The following is a 27,602-nucleotide window of genomic DNA, read 5'->3' on the forward strand; positions in this document are numbered from 1 at the left end:
GATTTTGTCGGCAACTGCATGGGAACATGTGTGTTTTCGATGAAAAAGGTCACGTCCAGTGTTCCACAATCTTTCAGCAAAAGGCATATAGTGCGTTTCATACCTTGTGTATACATAATACCTATACGAGGGTTACTTTTTAAAACTTTGTATTTTTGTCCATATTCGTTGTTGAAAAGTCAAACCATACACAATAGGTGTACATTTAACAATCTGGAACCCCTGGGGTAAGCTCGGGGGGGGGGGGGGGTAGGGTCCCGGGGGGGCAAATTTATGATACTGCTGCCTGTGTTTTCGGTCTTCACATGAAGTGCTTTTCGGTCGGTATATTGCCGGTTTATATCCAATTTGGGGCATTAATACCTCAAAATAAATACAAGGTAGTATAAATATGCATGAAATATAACCATTTATAACTAATTTGATCCGTTTACACACAACAGAAACGCAAATTTTCATATATATATATAGCGAGAAATTGAGTGCTTTTCGGTCTTCACATGAAGTGCTTTTCGGTCGGTATATTGCTGATATTTATCCAATTTTGGGCATTAATGCCTCATAATAAACACAAGGTAGTATAAATATGCATAAATGTATCAATTTATAACTATTTTAATCCGTTTACACTTAATAGAAACGCAAATATTTATATATATAACGAGAACTTGAGTGCTTTTCGGTCTTCACATGAAGTGCTTTTCGGTCGGTATATTGCGGATATTTATCCAATTTTGGGCATTAATACCTCATAATAAACACAAGGTAGTATAAATATGCATGAACTATTACCATTTATAATTAATTAAATCCGTTTACACACAATAGAAACGCAAATTTTTATATATATAGCGAGAAATTGAGTGCTTTTCGGTCTTCACATGAAGTGCTTTTCGGTCGGTATATTGCTAATATTTATCCAATTTTGTGCATTAATACATCATAATAAACACAAGGTAGTATAAATATGCATGAAATATAACCATTTATAACTAATTTATTCCGTTTACACACAATAGAAACGCAATTTTTCACATATATAGAGAGAACTTAAGTGCTTTTCGGTCTTCACATGAAGTGCTTTTCGGTCGGTATATTGCCGATATTTACCATTTTGGTAAAAATTGGTATAGGCATACACTCATATAACCATTATCAACTCATTAAACCCGTTAACACACACTCGAAACGATATATTGCATATATATAGAGAGAGAAATGGGGTGCTTTTCGGTGCTTTTCGGTGCTTGTATGGACCGATATTCGCCCTTTGCGTTCATATACGCGGATATGGTCATATACGCGTTTTAGACGGACCGACGACTGCTCGACTCAGATGCAACACAAAATGGCAATGGGAGACTATTGCATAATCATAAAAAGCCCGTTGGCCAGCAAACTGAAGTGAGTATTTTAGTTTATTTAATACTGGTAAGCTAGCATTTGTCATACGGCAGTGTTTATTGGACGTTCTTTTTATGTTGGGGATAGGAATTGTAACCGAAATCGGTATTCGGATAACCGTAACCAGTATTCGGATATATTTGGATATCCGTATATACTTCCTTAACAAACTACAAAAGGCTACTTAAACATAATAACCAATAACATCACTGTGAAAACTTTAGTTAATTATTAAAAAAAATATTTACAAGACAATGTATGTAGCCTGTTTTCCTATCTATTCGGCCACTTAAGGATATCGTGTAGCTACGATATTATGTAGTGAAAACATCATTTTGAATGATAAATAATCATACAGGGGACAAAAATTCCACTCGTCCGCTCGTATTGACGAGTGAAATCTTGAAAGGACGAGTGAATTTCTCTATAGCTCTCGTCCTACAGGACGAGTGAAAAACAACTGATGTTAAAATATGTATTTTCTGACCAGTAAGACTTTTTTTCATTAAATAAAATCATTTCTTAAAGCATATCTATTCCGAAAGTAGAACACAAATGAACCGTAAATCGTTGTTGTAAATTTCATACAGCAGGTGCGCGTTGTTATGCGAGACTGTGTCCTGGAGTAAATATTGGCTTTTTGGTGTAAACTTTGCGCGTCCATGTTGACAGGGAACCATCTGACTTCATTCACTGTAAGTATTGATTTTTTTAAAGAATTATTTTACTGCGAAGTACCGTTTTCAACCAGTCTGAATTTCATCTGAAAAATGTCTGACATACGAGCGTTTTTTAAAGGGGGCAGGAGCGATGTTCAACCATCAGAAATGGAAAGCACGCAAGCATTAGAAAAAGGAAAAAACAAATTTGTCATTTATTTATTTTGTGTTCCTCATAAATAAAGTAAGTTAACATTTCTTCTGTGATCAGCTGGCATGAATAACTTAAGTAAGCAGCATTTTAGCAGTGATATAGGAAACATTGTTAGTCATATCAGTCCTTTGCAATCTTTCTTTCACACATATTTGAAGGACAAGTGCATTTGTTTGCAGGACGAGTGAAAATGTTAATGCACCTTTCTGCAGGACGAGTGCAATTTATAAATATTTTTGTCCCCTGTCATATTATAACGAAATCAACTTTTCTGAAGAAAAAAATATTTCACTATACAATATATATATATAACAAGATATTCAACTCAAAATCACCCGAAAACAGGGTGCATTGCTTTGAACAGCCTTTACTCCATCAACCTGGTGTTTTTCAACGCAGAAATGAATTTCTTTCTGGAAATGTATAGATCTTGTTTTGTTTCAACACATGCTGGGTCAAATTTTAAGAAATAACAATATACACAACTCACCTGACCCACTTGACATCGATCAGACCGGAAGACTGAAATCTTCACGGAGTAAAGCGCATTTTCTCTTCAAAGATGATGCCACTGTTTCACTGCTAGGTAGTTATTGGTAGATTCTTCTTCTGTGCTGGCTTCTTTCCTTTATTACACAGCTTTGGCGACGAGTTTTCCTTTTCTATCTCGTTGATTTCGGCCATAAATTGATCGTCTGTAATTTCATGTTTACTTGGTTTGGGTCTTGATCTTTTTCTGCTTTTCAGTTTGCACTTACAGCACTCTGATGTCACAGATATTTGGGCCACATAGTTCTTGAGGTTGTCAAGTACACGTCTTTCCCCCCTTGCATTGCTGTAAACTTGTATCGTCTCTAAATGGCTCACAAGGAAGAAGTTTATCTGGTGCGATTGAGGGGGAAACTCTCAGCCTTTTTAAATGCCGAACTGCAGACACTGCTTCTAGCATCGTCTCAGTCGAATACGTATGGTTTCTATTATGGTACCTTGATGAGTTTGCCTAGTAGAAAAAGGTTTGCAATAATTTAATAACGGCTGCAAATTGGATTATTATTGTGAACGCTTATTTTTAGCAGATCACCAAAAACAGAGAGTAAACATATAGACAGGTCTCAAATTAAGTTCTACAGTAATAGTAATTTAGTCACATGACCCAAGAAAAATTTGAAAAGCTGGCGAGTGCATGCCTTGTGAAAATACGACAAAAAATAATAATTTAGGAGTTATTTGCATGTAAAATCGAGGTTAAATTGTGTACAGGTAAATGAATTTTTTACAACAACAACGGTTTATACCTGTTTTTGAGGCATTTTTCTATCCCGATGCTCACGAAACGAATGTTGTGTATACTAGCTTAGAATTCAGACATGTGCGAATACGCGATTATGTCAAAATAGTGGCCAAATAGATAGGAATGACCGGATAGATAGGAAGGAAGAATACTATATGATTTCTCAATTTAAATCTTTTATTTATAAGAAAAGTATTATTGTTGCAAAATACTCCCCCCCCCCCCCCCCCCCCCCCGCAAAAAACAACATCGTAAAACTGAAACAAACAATGGCAAGCTTTGATATAAACACTCTTTATACATTATACATCAGGGCTTTTTTTCAGCTTTTTGGGAAGATAGCCCATGGTTTTGAAATTGGAATTTTATCAGCATTGTCAAGAAATTGGGAAAATAAATTGGGATTTAAAACTACATGAATGAGGTCAGCATCTTTAATCACACAAACACCACAGACCCCATCATGACAACATAATAAGCTCACACAAAGTCTTCAGTCACATCAGGCACCATTTTATTATGAGGCGCTTCATCTTCTTCTGAAGAACTACTGCTATCACCATCTTGAAAATCAGTCAGTACTTTGCTTTCGGAAATCAACAATGACCAGGGCTCGACACTAACAGTGATCCGTTGACCCGGGGTCAGTAAAAGTAGGAAGGACCAGTGAAACTAAAAATTTGGTTGATCCGTTGGACCAGTGAAAAATCCTGGCCAGCTTATTGTGATATACTGGGGAAAGCCGTTTTCATCAATAAAACAACTTTATAAGTTCATAATAAACGGATAATTTCATCATTATTTTATGGGCCGACTTGAGACCGAGATAAAAATTGCAGCATATTGGAAATTCTAATTTTTCTAGATGCCCGGATGACAAAAACCTGTTGTCGGATCAAAAAGTCAATTTGCGATCCGCAAATGGCTCTGGACTTTCGTGATTGATACACAAATTAACATAAAATTCAAAGCGTTCGGATCGAGAAATGAACAAAATGGTATTTATCATTTAAAAAAAGCAGCAATAATCAGCATTTTATCGATCTTAGAACCATCAGAATATACTTTGTTTACCGTGCAAATTGACGCTGGAGGGCGCCGAATAATATTTTGCAATTTCCGGGGAGTAAACGTGCGTATTTTCAAGATTACAAGTTTTCGCGATTTGGAATTTCATTCCAGGGGTGGTTGAACCTTCGCCTAAAAGACCTACAAGAACCTCCACCTAAAAAAACTAAAACTTATGAAGAGAAGCTTGAAGTACAGTGAAAATATGAAAATGATAAGAGATAGTTTAGTAGATAGTATAGTTTTCTTTTTATAAATGCACAATACATTGTGGATAGTCAGGAAAGTAAGTTGAAATTTAGGTAAAATAACATAGAAATTGTCGGACCACTTGAAATCTTGGAGGACCAGTAATTTCTAAAAGCTGGTGGTCCTTTGGGTGAGTAGGTAAAAAGGTTAAGTGACAAGCCCTGATGACGATGCAAAAGAGTCATTTGTTATTAAATTACTATCATTAAAATTGAAGGAGTTTCAATGGAAAGACATGTACTTCTTGAAGATGTTTTTTTGTAATGACGCTAGCTAAAAAAAATAAACAGTTTTTGTTTTTCTGCCAGGTTTTTGCTTAGGAATCTTTTTCACATAATATTTTGAATTGCGCGACATCTTTGTTTTCCATCCAGCCAAATCACAAAACGCTTGAATTTAATCGCAATTAAAATAAGCGCCTGAACAACACAAAGAATATTGTGAACAAGAATAATGCCGACATAATCCAAATCGAGGTATAGTCTTAAACCCGTACAAGACGGGATCAGACTACGCTTTGTTAAAATGTCAAACAGCCGATGTCGTTAGCGTTTTTTTCCCAACTGGGAATTTTTTAGCAAATTTTGGGGGAAAAAGTATTTATTTTGTAATTGGGAATATAGCCAAATTTCGGCTATAAAATCGGGCAAAAAAAAGCCCAGTACATATTCAGTGATTCACTATATATCACTTCTATTCAATATCACTTCTATTCACTTAGATGTTCTACCGTAAGGTTTTTGTTCATAAAAAATTATTCCATCTGCTAAGTCACTATTTAGTCAAGTGCCTAGCTTGGTAAGAAACAAGCCGGCTAACAAGAACACGCCTTTAGACAGAAACGATGTTGCCAAAAATGCCAGTAATATCCAGAAGTCCAAATAATTAGACATAATCTACTGATAACGTCTACGTCGGTAACGGTTTACGTCGTTTTGCTATAGCAAATTGATTTCAACTTATACTTAAGTTTTTCTTGTTGAATCTTTGCTAATGCATAAATTATCATTAATTAGACATAAATGTGAGCGATTACCTCAAAATGTGTGAACATTGTGCAATAACAACACTTTAGTAGATTTGGAAAATAAATATAAACAACACACAAAGTATATTTGTCCGTGATAGATTAACCGTGAACGAAATTAATTGTTCATAGGTTACACATAACCATTTGTTGTTGTACAACAAACCAAATCATATTTCAGCTTTCTGTACTATTTAAATAAATGAAACCTATATGTGTGTGTTAAAACTAGCAGTTGTAAACATCATGAATTATTTTCACAATGTTATTAAAGGATTTTGTTTGATAAAAAATGTGTTGAACAAAACATAAATCATGAAAAAAGGTGGAGAAGCTCATTCAGAGTGAGAAATAATAATCATCGAAACATTCCTTACACTTATACTGATAATCAAATAATTCCTTAAAAATGACAAAAATCTCTGACACTGTAATGACTGTATCAATTGACCTACAATGTACTACAATTCTAAAGTTTTCATTTAGATGTTCTATCTACCATGTCAACTCTTGTTCATACTCCCTACTTTCATACACTATATGCAAATATTATCATGGTTTGGAGATTTCAATATCATGTCTGTGGTCATGGAGTCTAATTGCAAGACTTAAAAATATGTTTTTTTCACTTTCATAATGCCTGTGGCTGTTAAAGCCAAAACAGTGCTACCCAGTTGGCACAGTTGCTGATATTCGGATCTGAATTCTTCACCTTATTCAGAAACACATCGTGCCTCGTCAATAACTATGAGTGATGTACAAGTCTGACATGTTTCGGACAGAAGCGAAACCCTCCATTTCGGTTTCAAAACCGACTGGCATGGCGACCAAAAACGTGTAACGGCATTCAGCTAAGCCATGAAGAAACGTTATATCAATTTAATATTCTTATTTGTCTTTTTATGTCCCCCACTATAGTAGTGGGGGACATATTGTTTTTGCCCTGTCTGTCTGTTGGTCCGTTGGTTTGTTTGTCTGTTTGCGCCAACTTTAACATTTTGCAGTAACTTTTGCTATATTGAAGATAGCAACTTCATATTTGGCATGCATGTGTATCTCATGAAGCTGCACATTTTGAGTGGTGAAAGGTCAAGGTCATCCTTCAAGGTCAGAGGTCAAATATATGTGGTATAAATCGCTCAATTTATGAATACTTTTGCAATATTGAAGATAGCAACTTGATATTTGGCATGCATGTGTATCTTATGGAGCTGCACATTTTGAGTGGTGAAAGGTCAAGGTCATCCTTCAAGGTCAGAGGTCAAATATATGTGGCCCAAATCGCTTATTTTATAAATACTTTTGCAATATTGAAGATAGCAACTTGATATTTGGCATGCATGTGTATCTCATGGAGCTGCACATTTTGAGTGGTGAATGGTCAAGGTCAAGGTCATCCTTCAAGGTCAGAGGTCAAATGTATGTGGCCCAAATCGCTTATTTTATGAATACTTTTGCAATATTGAAGATAGCAACTTGATATTTGGCATGCATGTGTATCTCATGGAGCTGCACATTTTGAGTGGTGAAAGGTCAAGGTCATCTTTTTTATTAAATATATACAGTTATAGTTTCTTTTAAGCCAAAACAAATTATGTGAAAGTGTTACATTTTCTTGATGTAGCCATACAAGCGCATTTACACAAGAAGTTTTTGTGCTGATTACGAGTGCTGGTCGATCTTAAAGTATTGTCGCCTTATGATTATCCCCACGCTTTTTGAACGCGTGGGGATATTGTGGTTATCTCCGCCGTCCGTCCGTCTGTCCGTCCTGGCCACTATCTCCTCCTACACTATAACCACTAGAAGTTATTTGGAAGCTTTAACGGATGCTATCAATTAAGTATCAATTTGAAGTAAATGGGTGTAGAAATGAAGAAGTTAATGTAAAATAACATAAAAAATGTGTGAAAATCTCTGACCTGGCCCCACCCCAACCCCCATAACTTTGACCCAGGCGTCAGATCAAAATTCCAAATAGTGCAGGATAGCACATACGCTCATAGCTACTATGTGTGTAAGTTTCAAGGTTCTAGTGCTTATAGTGTACATGTAGGAGGAGATAGTGGCCAGGACGGACAGTCGGACAGACGGCGGAGATTACCACAATATCCCCACGCGTTTCAAAAAGCGTGGGGATAATGAAATACAAAAATAAGTATAACATTGTCATAATAAATGATGTCAATAAACACGTCAAGATCAAAGTTTAAATGGGAAACTAATATGACATTCAAGTAAATTACCAAATTATAAGTTTAGTCTAAATCAAATACTATGTATAGAGAAACAACGTATTCATATCCCACCAATGGCATTACACTATGCAACTTTCAATTTACACAGTGCTCTATGGCAACAATATGGAATTTGAACAGTGGTAGTGTTTTCAGGCCCTGAATAGCATTACTTGTAAGTTTTTTATTAACATTCTTCTAATGCAATTATTAAAATAATATTTATATTTTATGTTCAATAATTCTTGCATGGTCATTCTACGCTGTTATATGATTTTGCATCCGTTAAAGCTTCCAAATGACTTCATGTCGGAACGATGCTATTGCAAAATGATGTTAAAAGATATGAGGTCGATATATCAACCTCATATTTAAAGGAGTAATTCTCCAGGGGACATGTGCAATATTGTTAAATCTGGATTCTTTGTGACGCCACTATTTCAGAGCAGGAGTTGCATGATAATCCGTTTTTTCATCTAAATAAAGCTGAAGTTCATCTTGAGTGACAGACTTTAGTTAATAAATTAGGAAGTCCAATCTTTGACGCTTTGAAGGCATCTCCATCAATGATTCATCACGAGGAGTGACACTCAGAGGGACATCATCAATGCGACCCTCCAGCGCTTTAAGCAAACTTAGTGTTGTGGCAGAAAGCACAATTTCTTGTATTTAAAATGTAGCGCATATGCAGGCATCTGTATTGAGCCCACCACAGTTTCTGTAAAGGGCTTTATAAGTGCTGAATAAGTTTGTCAGAGAAGGTCTCCTTGACATTTCTTAGCAGCAGTGTATAACCAGGTTGTTTTTCAAGCGTCTTGATCAGGCCCGCTACAATCTGAAATATCTCAAAATCAGAAATGTCCATGTCCTTCCCCATGTAGGTTGTCACATCTGTAAACAGCTAAAGAACTTTAGTGAGTTCCGAAACAACTGATCTTTCATGGTCTTTCAGTAACCACAGGCCTGAGTTGATGATTGCGAGTAAACATAATCTGCGTTGAATTCCATCATGTTAGTATATCCTTTTTAAGGGCATATGTATACTTGTTGGGCTCTTGCGGCTGAAGTTCCTGTCGTCAATGGTGTTCTGCTGATAGTTTTGTGGAGTGCTTAAAGTAGCCTAAAGTTTTTGGAACTTCTAAAAAATCTTTGACTTAGACAGTAGGTCTAACACTGGCTTCACGCACAACTGAAGTGAGTTTGCAAGGCATGACAAGTCGGGCCAATAGTCACACAAATTCCCAGTCTTATCAATGTTTCTGGCATTGCTGTGCACACAGGTTTTGATCTTATCCGTCTACCCAAACTCACTGACACAGTCCTTGAGGCGAGACTCTTTAGTTTTGGGCAGTATGATGTTCTTGTAATGCGCATTTCTGTAGAACATTGGAATGGAGATGCCAGTCATTGTCGATAAGGTGACACATCACATTAAAATGACTCTCCGTAAAGTTTGATGTCCACGTATCTGTTAATATGGCGGGGGAAGTCCCTTTCTTCAGCTGCTGATGGAGAGTTGACTGTTCCTCGTTGTAGCGTTGCTCTATACGAGCACTAATGGTGCCACTGCTAAGACTTTATAAGATGGGGCTGCTATGGCCATCATCTCCTGAAAACTACTACACTCCACTACAATCCAGTCTGCAATCGCACGTGTCATTCGTTTGGATGTTGAAGACAACATCCCATCAACAGATGAAGGTGCAAAGTCGATCGTTGTCTATTTTTATTGATTTAGAAGATGGACAGGGAGGTAGCTTCAAGTTTTAATGTAAACTGTAAGATCTCCCTCATACACAAAATCCGTAGAGCAATATTTGCATCTTGCATTTGATTTGTCTGCTGACCTCGTAAAATGATTCGAAACATCCGATGTTTGTGGTGGAGGTATTGTCTGTCATTCTGTCACTCTGTCATTCTGTCCCGAAACTTTAACCTTGGTCATAACTTTTGCAATATTGAAGGTAGCAACTTGATATTTGGCATGCATGTTTATCTCATGGAGCTGCACATTTTGAGTGGTGAAAAGTCAAAGTCAAGGTCATCCTTCAAGGTCAAAGTCAAATATATGGCTTCAAAGCGGCGCATTAGGGGGCATTGTGTTTCTGACCAACACATCTCTTGTTGCTAGATATTTACATATTTGTATTTCATAAACCCTTTTCAAAGTATTTTTGTAGCTGCAAAATAACTATTTAATTGTTAACAAAATTTCCTATGTATTCAATATACGGTACATGTATTGAATTTTTGCTAAAAATATATATCCTGGTCAAGGACCAATCGCCTTAAGAAAATCTATCTGATATTCATGAAATATAACTGCAAATGAGTATTGTTATTTTTTATGCTCCCCAAATTTTTTTTGAGGGGGGGAGCATAAAGTCGCCGCTTCGTCTGTCCGTGCGTGTGTCCGTGCACAATTTTTGTCCGGGCTATTTCTCAGCAATTAATGACCGGAATTCAATTAAACTTTATGGGAAGCTTCACTACCAAGAGGAGATGTGCATATTATCAGCCGGTTCTGGTCAGATGATTTTTTCACAGAGTTATGGCCCTTTGAAATTTTCCATTAACTGTACATATAGTGCAATTCTTGTCCCCCAACCACGAGACGTTTCCTTATATCTGAATATATAGTGCAATATTGTGACAAAAAAAAACTTTGGGGAGCATTACCCATCTCCGGTTTGTTGTTCTTCTTTGGATTTCATTTATTTTCCAAGTGGTCAAGTGTTTAATAAGGTTAGCCATGATCCCTTTTAACTCCACCATTTTTTCAAATGAATGACCAACAAAAAGACAACCGAAATATCATGGTAAAAAAACGATCATTTCCAAATTAATGACCAACAAAAAGACAACCTAAACATCATGGTAAAAAAACTATCATTTCTTGTGAAACTGCCAGGATTAGTTATGCAGTTATATCCTGACAAATGTTTTAAATGCACGAAATTGCAAGTACATTTATTTATAATTGGTTTACCATGTGTAAATAGGTAAGCATTTATTACATTAATTAACAAAAACTATTTTTTAGCAGCGAGATGATTTTGCACAGAATTTAAATGGATAATAAACACGTTACACCAGTCAGTGTATTGTTTTCATCATTTTTTTAATGGGACCAGCGGAAAAAATCACATTGGTTTGACACAAATTTGGAAAATGGGTGTTTTTGTTTTTTCTTTCTTAAAAATAATTTGAATTGGGAATAAGTATTTTTTATTATATGTGATAATTTGTGCAACCTATATACTTAAAAAATCTTATTTGATAACCATATATAAATTAAAAGTTACAGCCATAAAAATTTGATTACCTAAGTACACGGTTTTTCCCAAGTATATTGTTTTAGCAAATTTGTTTCCCATTTGTATGGTAATTTTTACCAATCGGAAAAAAAACCCACATTGATTTTTTGTTAAGGGCCATATTTTTATCTACTTTCAGAAAGCTCCTTCAGTCCAACAATCTTCTAGATCCTTCAAGGAGGCTGCAGTATGATGCAAACAGCAATTCTGTTGCTCTGCCAGTTGTTGCCACCCCTAACACCATGGACCAATCTTTGCTTACTAGGCTTGAACAAGAAATGACACACATGCTGGGTCAACAAATAGATTTAAAATTACAAAACATAGCTTTACCACAGTCAAAAAAAATAAATATTATGACTCCTAAACAATCTTTGAAGATTGGTCTGAAAAACCTTGTTTCAAGATTAGGTAAGAACTATTGAAAGTGTACTGTTAGTTTCCGCGTAAAGCGTGCCCCAATGTATAACGCGCATCCGATTTTAAAAAAAGTCAAAACGGAGAAAAAAAGAATTCAAGACCAAAAAACTTGAAAATCAGATTGAAAATGGCGGCCATTTTTTATATTGCACAATCAATTAATCCGGGTCTTTGGAATGTTTAATTATGAACTCTTGATCGAAGAAGGGTTATCATGATCGGGAGCATGGGTTGTATAGCACTATATTTGACAATTTTGAAAAGGGCTGTTGTCGTCTTTGTGGTTCTTTTGCCGTCGTCTAGAGTGGTCTTCCGTCAATGTCTGATGCGTTGATGCATCGTTCAGATGATTGCAAACAAATGTTTAAAACACCAGTGTTGAATGTTCAATATTCATACACACAAAATGCAGTTGCATATTTTCATGTTCTCAAGTGTCAATTAGTGTCTCAAATATCAATTAGCGTCTCAACAAGTTGTGGCACAAATTACTCAATAAAAGCTGGCAATCAAATACAAAGAACAAAAAGAATCCCTTTAACACCTACCATTACATGCATAAAAGACGTCGCTCACACCTACCTTTGCCCGCTCTCAGCTATGTCGACAACAGTCCCCATCGGAATTCATCGATTAAGAAGTGTAAAAACACAAAGAAATGTCTGCAATTTTATTCAAACTAATTTATTTTTTACTAAAAACTTATAACACGTTCATATCTACCGGTACTGACTTCTTGTTGTTTCAATAACGCCCCTTCAGTCTGTAAGATATTAGTTTATAGTGTAGTTTTCTGGAAAAGAAAAAATGGCGGCTATTTTGATTATTTATGAAAATAAAGTTTTTGCAATTTAGCAGCCAGGATTACCTGCAAGGATAGCGTTATGTCAATGTATTACGCTCAAGCTTTTTATGTCCCCCACCACTAAAGTGGGGGACATATTGTTTTTGCCCTGTCTGTTGGTTTGTTTGTTTGCAAATGTTTGTTTGTTTGCCCCAATTTTAAGATTTGCATTAACTTTTGCAATATTCAAGATAGCAACTTGATATTTGGCATGCATGTGTATCTCATGGAGCTGCACATTTTGAGTGGTGAAATGTCAAGGTCATCCTTCAAGGTCAAAGGTCAAATATATGGGTCAAAATCGCTCATTTAATGAATACTTTTGCAATATTGAAGATAGCAACTTGATATTCGGCGTGCATGTGTATCTCATGGAGCTGCACATTTTGAGTGGTGAAAGGTCAAGGTCATCCTTCAAGGTCAAAGGTCAATTATATATCTTCAAAGCGGCGCAAAAGGGGACATAGTGTTTCTGACAAACACATATATTGTTAATTTGAAATTTAGTGGTTAAACACTGTGCCTTATACATGGTAACTTACAGTAAATCAAAATATTTTTGGTGCACATTTGTCAACAAAGTTATAGCTTCTTTTCATATTATCTAAATACATGTTTTTCAGTTGGTAAATCAAGAATTTTTTCTCATTTTTTAAAATACATGTACATAATTGTCGGTACTAAAATGTAGTATCAAAAATACAGTTAAAGTTCGAATTTGGTTACAAATCACTTATTGCTGTCAATTGTAGTCCCATTTTAACCTAAAATTCTTTAAAAAAACATGACTTCTGAATGTTTATTCACGCAAGGTTTGTGTGTTATATATAAGAGTTGGATTTCTGGAATAAGTATTTGTACTTACCCACGGGGTGGAATCATTTCGACCATAACGCTAGTGTTATGTGTGTAAAATGTCAAAATGCAGCTTCCGTTGTGGTGGCAATTTTAAAAAAATGGATGCAAACGGTGAGTAAGATTTTTTTTTTCCCCCAAAGACATACAGACCTTAATTTTAAAATCGGGGAATGCTTTTTGATACGAATATTAATATTGTTTACTATTCTGGCAAAATTCTTGAGAAAAATCTGATATCCTTGCCTCAAAGACTTTACAAAGGTTGGTTCATGTGATGTTGACAATGAAAGTCTAATATTTTTACGATATTATGATATTTTTGTATAGAAAATCCCATTTTATTTTTGTTTTTTAAATAAGTATGTTCGGCTACAAAAAATATCGTAACCTCTGCTGAAAAGAAGGCTGTGTTCCCGTTGTTTTGAAAATGTTGTGGTCGCGTTGACATGTTGTGGTCGCAATTTATTGTTGTGGTGCCGATGTGAAGTAAAACAGAAGGATAATTGAGTCTGTATGTCTGTCTGTTTGTCTGTCTGTCAGTCTTTGTGTCTGTCTGTCAGTCGGTCTGTCCGTCTGACCTTGTCCGTCTGATTGTTACCCATCTGATTGTTACTCAATCTACATTTGCTCACGTTCGAAATCTGGTGCTGGTTACTTTAGGAATCAATCTGCATTTCAAATAAGCAAATAAATTGTTACATCTAGAAAGCCAATAACCAATCCCTTAAATTGATGTGTATATGTTCATCATTTAGTATGGTTTTGAATTTATGTGGTTATCTCTATGTGTAGTCGAATAACAGTATAAACATTGCAATATTTGAAAAGCGCCCGATTACAGAGTTATATCGGCCCTACATTAACAAATGCGCCATTGTAAACACTGCTGTATTTTATGTAGGCTCAATGTGATAGATTTTCAGAAGACAAACAACGCTTTTAAAGTTTACATCTCCATTTTGTTATACCAGGTAAAGATGAATTACCTCATTGCCAGATCTTTTTTAACACTGCACAGTTTAATTTTGCTAGTAACGTTATTATCGGAATTTAAAATACAATTTTAATACAGAGAAGGTTCTTCACTTGATAAATGCACATGAAAATAATATAGATTACTTATGTCATCTTTCTTGTTTACGTGATTATGAGGTCAATAACATTACAGTTCTATGTGTAGGAATGTATTAAAATTCGTTTTAAGGTAAGTAGAACAGTTCCATGGCCCGAGTCTAGAGTTTTCATATGCAAATAGATTTGCCCTCCGTCCATCCGTCTTTCTGTCCGTCCTTCTGCAAAAACTTTATAATAAGTAGTAACCGGTTTCTCTAATGAAATTTGGTGTGCATAAATAGAAATTAAACATTTCTGCATAACCGGACCCTGCGATAACTGTAATGCACTGTCTCATCTTGATTCAATATTTTCTTGCTAAACTGTCACGTTATATTCTTATAATGATTTGGTATGTTTCAGGTCGCAACGTTATGCCGACATCAAACAAACGCCAAAAGTACTTCTGCTACTTCTGTGGAAAAATTTTAAGTGCAAAAACCCTAGTCTCTTCCATATCAAAAACACCCATAAACTTTCAAAAAGTAAATTCCAATCGAGTAAAAGTTATCCAATATGATGCATTTTCTTAATTTTAAACACCATTGTCACTGTGCTTGTACAACTGTGTAAAAACATTCTAGCTATATTTTTTATTTAATTCAATTTGCAATATGTACTAACAAACTAAACTGTTTTAAATCTCAAACCATAAATATGTTGTTGTTTTTCTTGTTTTCTTAAACATGTCAGTACATGTATTTTTTATGTGAAGACCATGTAACAGTGAACATATTGTGTAGCATGGATTAAACTATTTCTTAGTTTAAAGGTGCATTTCACTTCCTGTGAAGTAACATAATTTATGATCAAGCTAAAGTTCTCGTTACATTATGTTTGAAAGCCGTTTGTGTTGCAATAGTTGTATGTTTATTTTATTCGTTTAATAATTTAATAGGATACTGTTTGAATATTCAACTGTGTATTTCTGTAGAAGAGCAACATACCATAACTTAGCATCTTGTTATATTCATCCTAGAAGTTGGTTTTAAGCTGCAATTACATTAAATTACCATTTGTTTAACAGTTTTATCAAAGAGCATGTTTGGATTGAAATGAGGCCAACGGGCTGTTTGATTTTATTTAGGTTACGCCTACATTGTATGTTTGTTTTAATTACATAAATATTTTAAGATTTGTTTTGGTATGCTTCAGTATATACTTTATATGTAATTAAAGACAATTTGTTTTTGTTTTACTTTACACTGCATAAACTATATGTTATTGTGATAAAAGAATATTTTTGTTATTAAACTGTTTAACATATATGCTAGTGTGCTCAATAATGGTACTTCTTTCCCCACTGATATTTGATTAAATGATCGCTCAATAAATTTAAATGTTCATAGCAAAATGCAATTCAAGGTTGAATTTTGACCACACTCATGTATTAGGTTGACTTGTTTCCACTTACATTGCCAAAAATTTTGGAAGGAGGAGGTCGGCGAAACTCTTTACCTGTGCAAGTTATTTCCCACTTCGCAATGTTTTCTAAATGTGTTTCCATAACATTCTATAAAATTCAAAGATGATACAGTCATAATTTTGATTATAATAATTAAATTAAACTAACAATGAATTGTTCGCTGTAAACTTTATTTCAAATAACAAAACAAACAATCTGTCGGTACAAACAATAAGGATCGGTCGGGTAAGTGGAAAATAAACACATTTTTGCACCTTATTTAAATACTTTAAATGGTTTCAAAAGCAATCTTTTATGTTCATGTATTTTGAAAAAAAAAAAAGCGAAACACCCATGATTTGTAGAGAACACTTCTTATAAGTGTCATGAATTTAAAACAAAGAACAAGACACAAAATATTAATGAAAGCATATTCAATAAAATCTAATTCTGCGAATAACTATGTTCCATTTTGCATAAAATAAAGGTATTTTATACATTTTTACGCTTGGAAATACAGTCAAACCTGAGAACAGTGGTCAGTCAAGGGAAATGTCCAAAGTGACCATTGTCCACAGGAGACCGTTGAATTCGGATCACAATTTTAAGATGGTTTGTCAGTTGGTAGTATTGCTGCATTGTTACCCCACCCAGTCGTTTGCATACAGTGTAAAACAAAGACTCATTGCCGTTAACCAAGCATAAAAACAGAAATAACTTACGTGTGTACATTGAATAATACAGAATAATATCTTATAGATTGTTTTAATTTCATATTGTTAAACTAAAGCAATGACTTTATCAGCGCTGGTATAATTGTTTACACATGCATCTCGTTCATTCAGTAAATAAAGCTTGTCACGTGCCGTTGACGTCACGTCCGTACAAGTCTTAAAAGCGGATTCGCTGTCATAAACCGATAGTACGGTGTAATTGTACCGTTCTAATTCAAAGAAAGAGACGCAAAAAATTTGTTAAAATTTATTCATACACAAACATCACACAAAAAGCAGTGCTCACTTGCTATTACATGCAAACTTTTTCCAGATTCAAACAGTTTCAAACACTTGACTCGCTCCTCTAATGTGAGAAACTTACGTTTACCACTCATTGTTATTCCGTGATTTATTATTCCGATTGCTTTTAAGTGTTGTGTACGCTAGAAAGCTCTTTCAAAGAATGATCCGAAAATGTTATTTTCAAATCGATACTCAATGTTGTTAGTACAATGCACTAATTAGCGGTCATTTAATTAGCGTAATTACTTTAAACGTGTCACAAACTCTGACATATTTTCTTTTGAAGATACCCCCACAATTATCCCCGGAAAACAAACCGTCTCAATACCTTATTATTTGTTTACTCGCAGAGGGCCGTTTTTATAACATCTAGGACAATTACCGCTATCATACGCATTAACCGCAAAATAGACGGACGTACAAATGATGTGCTGTGTTTTTAATTTTTGCCACTCGAGACGACTGACGATGACCGTTGATTTCAGGTCAAACATGAATTTCGGAGTGGAATATAGTGGCCGTTGGCCCTTATGGACAGGTGGCCGTTAAATTCAAGTGTAATATAGTGTTTTTCGTCGGGGGGGATTCCAAACTGACCGTTGTCTGCAGGTGACCGATAAATTCAGGTGGCGGTTAGGTCAGTTTAGACTGTAGAATTATCATTTATTTCATAAGAGTTTAATATTTAAAAGGATCGACAAGGCGGCGTGTGGGTAGAAATGCAGCTATACATTTGCTTGAAAAAGAAAAAACAACACGTTATTAAAGTAAGTTGTTTTCCCTCAATATGCTTTTTCAAACGTTTTAAAATTAAAACATATGGACTATGAACAGTTGCACCTAAACATTTTATTCATTGAAAACAAAACGTTTAGAAGGCAGTTTCTTTGCTTCATTGATTTTGTAACCGAACTGTACTCGGATGGGCTGTTCCCCCCTCTAGGATCCTTTCTTGCTCATCCTATACAACTTCTCTTCGTTCGGACTTTGTATTGTAAGAAATCCGTTTGATACTGGATAGGAACAAGCCTTTAATTCTTTCATCTTCCCTTGAAATTCCCATCTGCAATTAAAAAAAAGCAATAATAAACATAATGTTTACTATGAGAGGTCGTAAAGCGAGGCTTTCGTGCAACATAATTGTATTGTTTCGTTTTTTTAATTAAAAAATGTTAAATTACTGCCCTTACGTTTGTTCTTATATAAGTTACTTCACATCAGCACCACAACAATAAATTGCGACCACAACATATGCTCGCGACCACAACATTTAAAAAAAACAGGTACAACGCCTTCTTTTCAGCAGAGGTTACGATATTGTTTGTAGCGGAGCATGGTTATTATGAAAACGAATATAAAGTGGGATTTTCTATACAAAAATATCATAATATAGTAAAAATATAAGACTTTTTCATAGTCAACATTACATGAACCAACCTTTGTAAAGTCCTTGAGGTTAGGATATTGGATTTTTCTAAAGAATTTTGCCAGAATAGTAAACATTAATGATATTCGTATCAAATAGCATTCCCCGATTTTTTAATTTATGTCTATGTCTTTGGGAAACGTAAAAAATAAAATCGTACTCACCGTTTGCATCCATCTTTAGCTCACCTGAGCACAATGTGCTCTTGTTGAGCTTTTGTTATCGCTCTTTGTCCGTCGTCCGTCGTCAACATTTTGCCTTGTTACCTCTCTACAGGCCACATTTATTGTCTGATCTTCATGAAACTTGGTCAGAACATTTGTCCCATTGATACCTCGACTGAGTTCGAAACTGGCTCATGCTAGGTAAAAAACTAGGTCACTAGGTCAAAAAAAAGAAAAACCTTGTGAACACTAGAAGTCACATTTGATGCATAATCTTCATGTTACTTTGTCAAAACGTTTGTCTAAATGATATGTTGGTTGAGTTCAAAAATGGTTCCGGTCCATTGAAAAACATGGCCGCCAGGTTGCGGGGCGGTATTCGTTATATGGCTATAGAGAAACCTTGTGGACACTCTAGAAGTCACAATTTTGGCCCAATCATCATGAAACTTGGTCAAAACATTGGTTTCATTGATAACTCGGACGAGTTCAAAATGGTCCAGATCGGTGAAAAAACAGGGCCGCCAGGGGGGCGGGGCAGTTTACTCTATATGTATATAGTGAAAACATGGGAACACTCTAGAAGTCACATTTTTGGTCCAATGTAACAAAAAACTCAACTGTCATATCCAAAAAACACAAGTTCTGACCAAATTTCATGAACATGGATATGACAGTTGAGTTTCAAAATGGTTCAGATCGGTAAAAAAAGCATGGCCGCTGAGGGGGGGGGGGTCATTTTCCTTATATTTATATAGTAATAACAGCTTTTGAACACTATATAGTTTATCATGTCAAGGGAAGTAACTGCAAATGAAAAATTATGTTGAATTGACAGAGTTGTCTCCCTTTTTAAAATATTTGTTTTAAGCACAAGGCCGCGTGGAATTAATTATAAATGGAAGATAGCAAACTTTTGAATATGTTTTTTATTGTTTGATGATTCTGTACAATATGGCATTTTTTTGTCAAACAATTAAAGCGAGACTAAACAATTTTTAAATGTGTTAAATTGTAATATATTTATAAATACATGTTGCAATAACACAAAATAGGCAAGATTATGAAGACGAATTTCATAAAGTGCAGCAAAGACAAATTAGCAACCCGAGCCAATGGTGATGAAGATATTTCGTACATATTTTCCTACAATTACTCAAGAATTCGTCTTTTTATTAGAATCGGAGTTAGTGTTCGTGTGTCGTATGAATAGACATCACTGCAGGAATTTAAAAACAACCATTAAACTAAATTAAGATTCACATCGTTCATGCATGATATAAATTCTGGCGAATTCGACTGTACAGACATTTTCGATTTCAGAATTAAGTATCTCGCTTATTTCGCATTTTTCGACACATGTTCTTCTTAAGTTTTATTTTAAATTATATTGAAATGTATGACCTTGTTAACACTCTAGAGGTCACATTTATTTTCCGATCATCATGAATCTTGGTCTGAAGATTTGTCCCAATGATAACTTGGATGAGTTTGAAAATGTTTTTTGTTGTGTTAAAAACGTGGCCACCAGGGGCGGTGAATTTTTCCTTATATTGCTATATATGGCTTTAGTAAAACCTTGTTAACACTCTAGAGGTCACATTTATTGTCCAATCTTCATGAAATTTGGTCAGAAGATTGGTCACAATGATATCTTGGATGAGTTCGAAAATAATTATGTTTGCTTGAAAAACATGGCTTCCAATGGGGCGGGGCATTTTTCCTTATACGGCTATAGTAAAATCTTGTTAACACTCTAGTTTTATTTAATTCAGTTGCCGAATCTACATGAAATTTGGTCAGAACATTTGTGTCCTGTGTAGTAAAGTTTGGTTTTATTATGTCAGTATTAGTACCATTAACTGTTTTATTTAATTTTTCATAACACAGAATTTTCATAATTAACAACTGTTTTAGTCATTATTACATGTACTTATGGTAAGCCTATCAACTAAGAGAAAGCTGAAACGAAGACAACATGTACACAATTTTGTAGTATCTATCTCCATAGTTTAACCTGCTGAGTCATATTTCCCAATCTATTTTTAGTTCTGCTCTAGAATTTGTTAGACCCCAGATATTGATCATTGCAGTGTGTAACTATTTACCACTCAGCTTACTGATCCTCTCACTGTGCTGTATGCCAAATGTTAATATCAGTAATCAGTAATAAAATCTGGTTGAACTGTTTTATATATTTTATTAGTCCCCTACCCGTTTCACCGGAGTGGACTTATGGTTTTGTCTCCGTCCGTCCATCTGTCACACTTTTCTGGATCCTGCGATAACTTAAAAAGTTCTTAATATTTTCTCATGAAACTTGGAACATGAATAGATGGCAATATGGACATTATGCATGTCATTTTATTTCGTTTCTACGTCAAAAATTATGGTTGCTATGGCAACCAATAGACTAGAAGTACTGCTGAAAATGGTGGGTTTTCTGGATCCTGCGATAACTTTTAAAGTTCTTAATATTTTTTCATGAAACTTGAAACATGGATAGATGGCAATATGGACATTATGCACGTCATTTTATTTCATTGCGACGTAAAAAGATCCGGGTTGCTATGTCATTTTATTTCGTTTCTACGTCAAAAATTATGGTTGCTATGGCAACCAATAGACTAGAAATACTGATGAAAATGGTGGTTTTCTGGATCCTGCGATAACTGTTAAAAATCTTAATATTTTTTCATATAACTTTAAAATGGATAGATGGCAATATGGGCATTATGCACGTCATTTCATTTCGTTCAGACGTCAAAATCCTAGTTGCTATGGCAACAAATAGACTAGAAATACTGCTGAAAATGGTGGTTTTCTGGATCCAGCAATAACTTTTAAAGTTCCTAATATTTTTTCATGAAACTTGAAACATGGATAGATGGCAATATGGACATTATTATCGTCATTTCATTTTGTTTCTAAATAAAAATTTTGGTTGCTATGGCAACAAATATATATAAAAAAATCTGGAATTTTTTACAATGGTGGAGCCGGTAGGGGACTAATATTGCTTGACAATAGTCTTGTTTCACAGTGGGAGTATTTAATGCATGTTTTCAACAATTAACAAAAAAATATGTAATTTACATGGGAACTATATATCAAAACAAGATTCCATAATGATTCACTCTATATAATCATATTAAAGATATGTTAGCAAATATCAAATGGATAGTCTATGAAAACAATAAAGAAATAATTTCAATTATAAGTTTCTGGAGATAAAAAACAAATTCAGAATAATCTTCAAAATCAAGATTTACTTTTCTTATTTGCGGAGTTCATTTATCAAGATTAATCATTTTCAGACTTCATGTATTTAAACGATGTCAGAAAATTGAAAATAAAACGGTAATGAATGATGCACAATGTAAATGAAATGAAATATAAAATTGATACATTTTCATATTTCTAAATTGTTTAGTGTAAAACAGCCTACTGTTGAATAAGATGTTTATAAAATGATTCAAGTAAACGGCAATACCTTTACTTAATTGAATTACAACCAGTCAGCAGTGTCATCCTGACAGGAAATAAGGGATTGTTGAATAAATATTTACGCATTACATAAGTGCTCACAAAGTTACATAACTCGTAACCATACCGTGGTCAGTTCATGTGTGTAAGAAAACGAGACTGTACTACCACACCTGGGTTCGACATTTGAGTTCGAAAATTGTTTGGATCTATAAAAAAAACATGGCCGCCAGGGGGGGGGTCTTTTTCCTTATATTTATATAGTAAAAAAGCTTGTGAACACTCTCGAAGTCATATTTTTTACTTAATCATCATAACATTTTGTCAAAACATTAGTTATGTGGATGTCTCGGACAAGTTTGAAAATGGTCGTGATGTGTGGAAAAGCATGGGCACCAGGCAGTGGGGCAGTTTTCTTTATATGTATATAGTAAAAACATGTAAACAGTCTAGAAAACATTATCTTCATGAAATTTGGACATATCTTGGAAGAGTTCAAAAATGGTTCAACTCTGTTAAAAAAAGCATGGCTGCCAGAGGGCAATTTGTTGTTCATTCTTCATGAAACTTGGTTAGAACATTTGTTTCATTGATATCTTGGGCTGCAAAGAACAGGTCATTTCTTTTTATCTCAGGTAAGTGACTTTGGGCCTTTCAGGCGCTCTTGTTTGAAATTGCCACCACAACTGAAGCTGCATTGCGACATTTTACGCACATAACACTAGCGTTATGGTCGCAATGATTCCACCCCGTGTTACCCGTACAGGTGTACTACGTAATGAGATTTTGTAAAATGATAAAAAAAAATCTTCAGGAGGTCTTTGGACTGTAGAAGTTGAAGATGACTTGCCATCACATTGGGAAAAGCATGGTGATCTTGTTGTTCTGCCAGATTCTTCCCTTTGTCTACCTATTTGGACTGCATTAGGTATTTTACAAATAACAAACATCATCAACACTCTTCCAAGATATTAAAGCAGCAATGATATTTATATCCCCTATTGAAGGGTTAGATTGAAGTAGCTCTGTCAGTCAGTGGTGTATCTGACAGTCCGCATAAAGTGTTATAAGATTTTATAGAGAACTTCTTCCACAGTTATTAAGAAATTGAATTGAAACTAGAAATATGTGATCACTACATGTATATGCAAGACTCATTTTTCATCAATGATCCACACTTTCTGGAGATATTTTCTCTTTAACATTTGTCACCAATTGTGTGTCTGTTGTGTTGCATTAATACTGTGCTTCAATTAACTTATTTGCTGAACCCATCTGGTGAAATATGACAAAAATGTTCATTGTTTCTTAAAAAATATGGTTGTTGCAAAAAACAATAGCTTAAAGAATAGCAAACTTTTGAAAAATCTTAAAAACACTTAAAACAAAAATGCATTTCAAAACAGTTTCACAGAACTGATCCGTAGATGATCCTTTGTCAAATTGATAACAATTATTTTGATTTGCTTAAAGGGCCTTTTCACAGATTTTGGCATGTTTTGAAGTTTGTAATTAAATGCTTTATATTGATAACTGTAAACATTAAATTTTAAAAGCTCCAATAAAAAATCAAAAATAAAATTTAAAAAAGGATAAAAAGTAGCCTGCAGCAGTTTTCAAACCAGTGACCCCCAGAATCCTGAAGTAAAAATGCATTAGCCACTCTTTTGACAATTTAAAAACCTGAAAATTATAAAGCGTTGCCAAGCGAAATGATTGAATCATTTGGAGAGTTCTGTTGTTGTCGTTATATTTTGTGAAACTACGAGGATTTCTTATGTATAGTATAAAATACATTCTGCATCGTATGCGGAAGGATGGTCGAGGGGTCTAAATGGTAGACTTTTTACTCCAGGACCCCAGGGGTCAGTGGTTCGAGCCCTGTTGAGGGTTACTTTTTATGCCCCCGTTAGGGTTGCGTATAGCAGTTGAACTGTCCGTCAGTCAGTATGTTTGTCTGTCCGAAAACTGTAATGGTCATAACTTTTTATGCTTCCCCAAAATAAATTTTGGGGAGAGCATATAGTCGCCGCTTCGTCTGTCCATGTGTCCGTCTGTCCGTCCGTCCATGCACAATTTTTGTCTGGGCTATTTCTCAGCAACTAATGACCGGAATTCAATGAAACTTTATGGGAAGCTTCTCTATCAAGAGGAGATATGCATATTATCAGTGGTTTCTGGTCGGATGATTTTTCAGAGTTATGGCCCTTTGAAATTTTCTATAAAAAAATTATTGTCCCCCCAACTACTGTGCCCTCAAGACGTTTCCTTTTATCTAAATATATAGTGCAATATTGTGACAAAAAAAAACTTTGGGGAGCATCACCCGTCTCCAACGGTTTCTTGTTCAATATTTGGCATAGCAACTTGATGTTTGGCATGCATATGCAACTTATTGAGCTGCACATTTTGAGTGGTGAAAGGTCAAGGTCATCCTTCAAGGTCAAATGTCTAATATATGGCGTCTGTCCATCCGTCCGAAAACATTAACATTGGCCATAACTTGTTCACTATTGAAGATAGCAACTTGATATTTGGCATGCATGTGTATCTCCTGGAGCTGAACATTTTGAGTGGTGAAAGGTGAAAGTCAAGGTCATTCTTCAAGGTCAAAGGTCAAATATTATGTCCGTCCGAAAACTTTAACATTGGCCATAACTTTTTAAATATTGAAGATAGCAACTTGATATTTGGCATGCATGTGTATCTCATGGAGCTGCACAATTTTAGTGGTGAAAGGTCAAGGTCATCTTTCAAGGTCAAGGGTCAAATTTTGCAATATTGAAGATAGCAACTAGATATTTAAAATGCATGCGTACCTCGTGGAGCTGCACATTTTTGAGTGGTGAAAGATCAAGGCCATCCTTCAAGGTCAAAGGTCAAATATATGGCTTCAAAGCGGCGCAGAAGGGGGCATTGTGTTTCTGATAAACACATCTCTTGTTTTCTTTCTTTTTAGCTCAGGTGAGTTTTTGTGATTGGTCTTTGTCCGTCGTCTGTCCGTCCGTCGTCCACATTTGGTTTGTAACCACTCTAGAAACCATATTTTTTGTCCGATCTTCCTGACACTTGGTTAGGAGATTTGTCCTTATGATACCTCGATCAAGTTCGAAACTGGGTCATGCTGGGTCAAAAACTAGGAAACTAGGTCAAAAAAAGAGAAAAACCTTGATAACACTGTAGAAGTCACATTTCATGACCAATCTTCTTGTAACTTTGTCAAAATGTTTGTCTTAATTATATGTTGGTTGAGTTCAAAAGTGGTTTCGGTCCATTGAAAAACATGGCCGCCAGTGGGCGGGGCAGTTTTCCTTATTTGGCTATAGAGAAACCTTGTAAACTCTCTAGAGGCCACATTTCTTGTCCGATCTTCATGAAACTTGGTCAGAAGATTTGTCCCGATGATATCTCGATCGAGTTCGAAACTGGGTGAGGCTGGGTTAAAAACAAGGTCACTAGGTCAAGAAAAAGAAAAACCTTGTAAACATTGTAGAAGTCACATTTCATGCCCAATCTTCATGTAACTTTGTCAAAATGTTTTTCTTGATTATATGTTGGTTGAGTTCAAAAGTTGTTCCGGTCCACTGAAAAACATGACCGCCAGTGGGTGGTGCAGTATTCCTTATTTGGCTGTAGACAAACCTTGTAAACACGATAGAGGCCACATTTCTAGGTCCAAATCTTACAACACCTTGTATAAACACATGTAGAATGAGCATTACTTGCAAATGTTTGCTTTGCAAAAAAGCCATGCAAATGGGCAGTACTCAATCATAATTAATTGTATGCTCACACTGCAAAAGAAAACAGAAGAGAACCAATCTAATGTGATCTAGAGTACTAAATTTTCATCTACCAGTAAACAATGATCAAGGCCTTGTGAAAAAAGGTGAGCGAACTAGGGCCATCTTGGCCCTCTTGTTTTAATTTTATTCTTGATTTTTTACTGGAGCTTTTTAGAGCAAATGTTTACATTTATCAATAGAAAGTATTAAATGACAAGCGTCAAAACATGCCAAAATCTGTGAAAGGGCCCCTTTAAAGGAGGCATTTAAAAAGCTGTATCATATGTCACACTAGGATACAAGGTACCAAACATGGTTCTTTGTAGGGTCGGATGTATGGATTGAGGTTTGCAGAAGTTTGTCATGTAAACGAATAGCAAAGAAGTCCCATGTATTAGCTGATGAGTTCAGAAGACCCTCTGTCACTTTATTGTATGGTGAGGATGGTTGGGTGGAACACATTGACAACAAAATCAGGTATGAACAGTCTGAGAAGTGAAACTCTTGTTTACGATCACATATACCATGTTTTGCCCAAATTGTTTTAACACCATACTAAATAATAATACATGTTGTTATTTATAAGTATTTAATTAAATTTGTTTATTTCTTCCAATTGCCATTTTAATGTTAACAGTATCTCTTATTGTCTGAGCTATGCTACTTACAATTTTTTGGCATTTGCATGTAGCATCTAAGTATCATAAACTTTAATGTGTTTCAATTAAAACTTAGCATATGTGTTAATTGTCATTGTATGAGGTCACTCACTTGAGCCTTTATTGAGCACAATTATGTCCCTTTTATATGTTGAACATTGGTTTAGGTTAATGTGCAAAATGGTAATATGTCTTTTTCTACAGGTATTTATATGAACCTAGACATAAATGTCCCAGTTCATTATGTGTGGTCACTGACCATGTTCCATAACATGATATGCAACTAAGCAGAAGTATGCCCCATTTTGTACGTTCAAGTTAACATTTGCTTGCAACTGCTACATATCACTATATCTACTACAGTATTTGAATAATAGTTTAGTACATAGTCTTTATGTTCAAGACTATTTTTTAGCAGAATAATGCCTCCTTTGAACTTAAAAGTCTGGTGAAAGTTTGCATTCACAAACTTCAGGAGGATGGAGATGTAATATTGTGTATGGATAGTTTACATGCTTACAATGTATCTAGAAAGGGATTGCATTTAGGGTCAGGAGTCAAGATCACTGGTACTGAAAATAGATTAAGAGTTTCTGCCAAATAACTTATGTTTGGATTGGGTATTTTTCTCAAATAAGCGTACTTGCTGACCTTTGTAGGTATATTATTTATTTACAAACCATGATTGCCAAATAAATAAAATTCAGCTAAATTTATTGTTAAAAAATAGAAAACATGATAATGTATTGGAGGTCATATTGGTCATATTTCTTGCTTAGATAAAGAAATGTTTATCATTTAGTTTATGTTTACTTTTTAAGTTCTACTGATATTCAGCTCCAAATCTACAATTACCAGCATCATATCTGAACAATAGTCGAGGGTGCTGTCTTGGGACAGCTCTTTCAGCACTTGTTTGCAAATTACAATACAAATGACATGTTCTCTGTTTAAACA

At 35.0% G+C, this 27,602-nt stretch overlaps 1 protein-coding gene across 9 annotated transcripts in view; it reads left to right on the forward strand.

Annotated features, from left to right (window-relative positions):
* Positions 1 to 1,289: 1,289 nt before the first annotated feature.
* Positions 1,290 to 27,602, forward strand: part of LOC127843841 (tRNA wybutosine-synthesizing protein 2 homolog) — a 53,546-nt gene continuing 27,233 nt past the window's right edge. For 7 of the 9 annotated variants that reach the window (XR_008032384.1, XR_008032387.1, XR_008032379.1 and 4 more), the window contains exons 1-4: positions 1,290 to 1,404; positions 11,606 to 11,877; positions 23,016 to 23,129; positions 26,313 to 26,463. Coding sequence is in view for 3 of the 9 variants with exons in the window: in XM_052373710.1 (XP_052229670.1) it covers positions 1,337 to 1,404; positions 11,606 to 11,877; positions 23,016 to 23,129; positions 26,313 to 26,463 (605 nt within the window). In the remaining 6 variants the exon portion in view is untranslated. Of the gene's footprint in view, positions 1,405 to 8,671; positions 9,851 to 11,605; positions 11,878 to 23,015; positions 23,130 to 26,312; positions 26,464 to 27,602 lie in introns of those variants that run through there. The other 2 variants (XM_052373746.1, XM_052373737.1) reach the window with 2 other exon arrangements.

Source organism: Dreissena polymorpha, chromosome 1 (genome assembly GCF_020536995.1).
Source record: "Dreissena polymorpha isolate Duluth1 chromosome 1, UMN_Dpol_1.0, whole genome shotgun sequence".
Classification (NCBI taxonomy): Eukaryota; Metazoa; Mollusca; class Bivalvia; order Myida; family Dreissenidae; genus Dreissena; species Dreissena polymorpha.